General features: G+C 40.4%; 1 protein-coding gene across 1 annotated transcript; it reads right to left on the reverse strand.

The window, feature by feature from the left end:
- Positions 1 to 440: 440 nt before the first annotated feature.
- PHYBLDRAFT_188910 (hypothetical protein) lies at positions 441 to 1,910 on the reverse strand. The gene is made up of 2 exons (XM_018439582.1): positions 1,544 to 1,910; positions 441 to 1,463 (listed from the first exon to the last, which is right to left on the reverse strand). Exons 1-2 carry the CDS (start codon positions 1,878 to 1,880, stop codon positions 880 to 882), a joined length of 921 nt encoding a protein of 306 aa, XP_018285980.1. The 5' UTR covers positions 1,881 to 1,910; the 3' UTR covers positions 441 to 879.
- Between the last annotated feature and the right edge of the window lie 226 nt (positions 1,911 to 2,136).

The following is a 2,136-nucleotide window of genomic DNA, read 5'->3' on the forward strand; positions in this document are numbered from 1 at the left end:
ATGTCTGTCGACAGATCGTACTTGCTGTTGGGTTTGGGGTTGGGGTTGGGGTTGGGGTTGTAATTCAGAAGGAGAAGAGGAAATGCGGACAAGAGTTGAGGGTGCTTGGGAATTAACAGAAGTGGGAAGGGTAAGAGATAGAGGCAGATGCCAGGAGAGACGGTCAGAGGATTTCATTCTTGTTTTTTTTATTATATCTACACAAAAAGACCACTGAACGCTCCTCTGTCTTATCTAGAAGGCTGTGCCAGCACTACCCGATGGTTGAATAAAAAATAAAAGAAGAGAAATGAAAAAGAAGAGGAAGAGAAAGAAGGGGGGTGGAGGAGGTAGAGGAAGAAGATGGGCGGGATGTAAAATGGGCCACGAGAAACTCCTCTCAACTGCCGTCACAAACATTTTCTCCAGCTGCTCGTATTTTATAATACCTTTAATTTTTTCTCATACGCACATACACATACACATACACATACGCATAAGCATAAGCATAAGCATACACAAGTATTTTCTCTCTCTCTATATATATGTATTATGATTTATGATTTTGATTTTGATTTTGATGTTGATGTCGAATTTCGAATTTCGAATTTGAATTTCATTATTTATTTTTATTCACTCTAAGCTTAGGATCGCTAAGAGTGGAGTATAATTCTAGGGGAGGTAGAGTAAGGGGATAGCGATTGGTTGAGACTTAAATAGGATTTGTTTCATCAATAATAACAATAAATAAGTAAATAAATATGTGTGGATGTGTATGTGTGTGTGTGCATATATATATAAAAGGAAGGGGGTTTATAAACAATTATAATACAAGGTGGGTTGTGTATATGTGCATGTATACATAAAGAGAACATGGCAAGCTCATGGCTCTTTGGGAATTTAGGAGCTTCTCTTCTTTTTGGAGCACAAACGAGAGCATTGATTACATTTGAGGGGGCGATTAGCAGCAGAACCACCACCCGTGGATGACGAAGCGGCAGAGTTAATCTGTTGTCCTGGTGTGAGTACAAAATAGCCTCGACTTCCACCAGATTCTTCTTGCAATAACATCGACTCATATAATGTACGGCTGTCAACCCAGACGCTTGGGTACTTTACACGAGCGACATCCATAATAAGTGTCATTCCATCCTTGGTGTTGTGTCCGCCAATCGGGCTGAAATGTCCTTCTCCTTGCTGTCCCAGGTGGGACCGGGCGTAATTCACTACCATTTGGCTGTCTGGGTTCGAAGTAACACGTTCAAGATCCACAAGAAATTGATTATAACCTCCTACTGAGGCCCGCTTAGGCTCGACACTGCAGTGGGTTTGGGCAAGACAAGTGAATTCATCAAAAGGAATTCCACGCTTATATACTGATTCTTTTGGAGAGCATGTCTTTAGCTGGTCACCAGAGAACCATCTCCAGTTTCCTTTCCAGATACGTTTGGGATCAATTTCGAGTGCATTTAAAGCCATGGCGACTGTGTTGAAAGAAAGAATCGGAAAAAAAATGTCAGACAAAAAACAGTCTCAGTGGAATTAATGAGTGGTAAATACTTACGTGAGCTGACACCAGCAAGGGCAGGTGAAGATTGCGTTGAGAAATTTCCCATAAGTTTAAAAAAGCTTTCTGCTTGGCCTTGATCCATGGCTCCTCTAAATAACCGTTTTCCTTCTGTGGAGGTAAAATCTACCAGGTTCACCAAGGGTTTTGGTGCGACAAAGGCAAATAGGGGTAAATAAGGAGGGTAGGTTGCATTTGTGGCATTGACCACAGTGGTGACTTGGCGATGGATTTGTGATGTTGTTGGGAACCAGCTGCGGGTGAATTTGTTTATGTTGTGAGTTGAAATAGACTTTGTGGCGTGTCTGGCAAAGGAGAATGTGCGTGAGGCCATTTTAATTTGTTTTTTGAGGACAATAAGAAAATAATAGAGCGAATAAAAGGAAGAAATAAAGAAAAAGGAAAGAAGGAAGAAAGAAAGGAGAAAAATAATAATTATCAGATCCTGGGGACCAAGTTTAAATAGCTTTTTTTATTTTTCTCTCTCTTTATTTTCTCTTGGCCCCTGACTGGCTAGAAGTTTATCAGATTGTTAATCTTCCATCTCCGCTCATCTCCATCTGATAAAATTTTCTTCATTCCAATTTTTG

The sequence above is a fragment of the Phycomyces blakesleeanus genome (genome assembly GCF_001638985.1).
Source record: "Phycomyces blakesleeanus NRRL 1555(-) unplaced genomic scaffold PHYBLscaffold_27, whole genome shotgun sequence".
NCBI classification, from domain to species: domain Eukaryota; kingdom Fungi; phylum Mucoromycota; class Mucoromycetes; order Mucorales; family Phycomycetaceae; genus Phycomyces; species Phycomyces blakesleeanus.

Bases quoted from the DNA above. Each gene is read 5' to 3' on its own strand.
- PHYBLDRAFT_188910 (XM_018439582.1), bottom strand. From the start codon at position 1,880: ATGGCCTCACGCACATTCTCCTTTGCCAGACACGCCACAAAGTCTATT. The intron at 1,464-1,543 runs GTAAGTATTTAC...CTTTCAACACAG, and splicing joins CCTTGCTGGTGTCAGCTCAC to TCGCCATGGCTTTAAATGCA.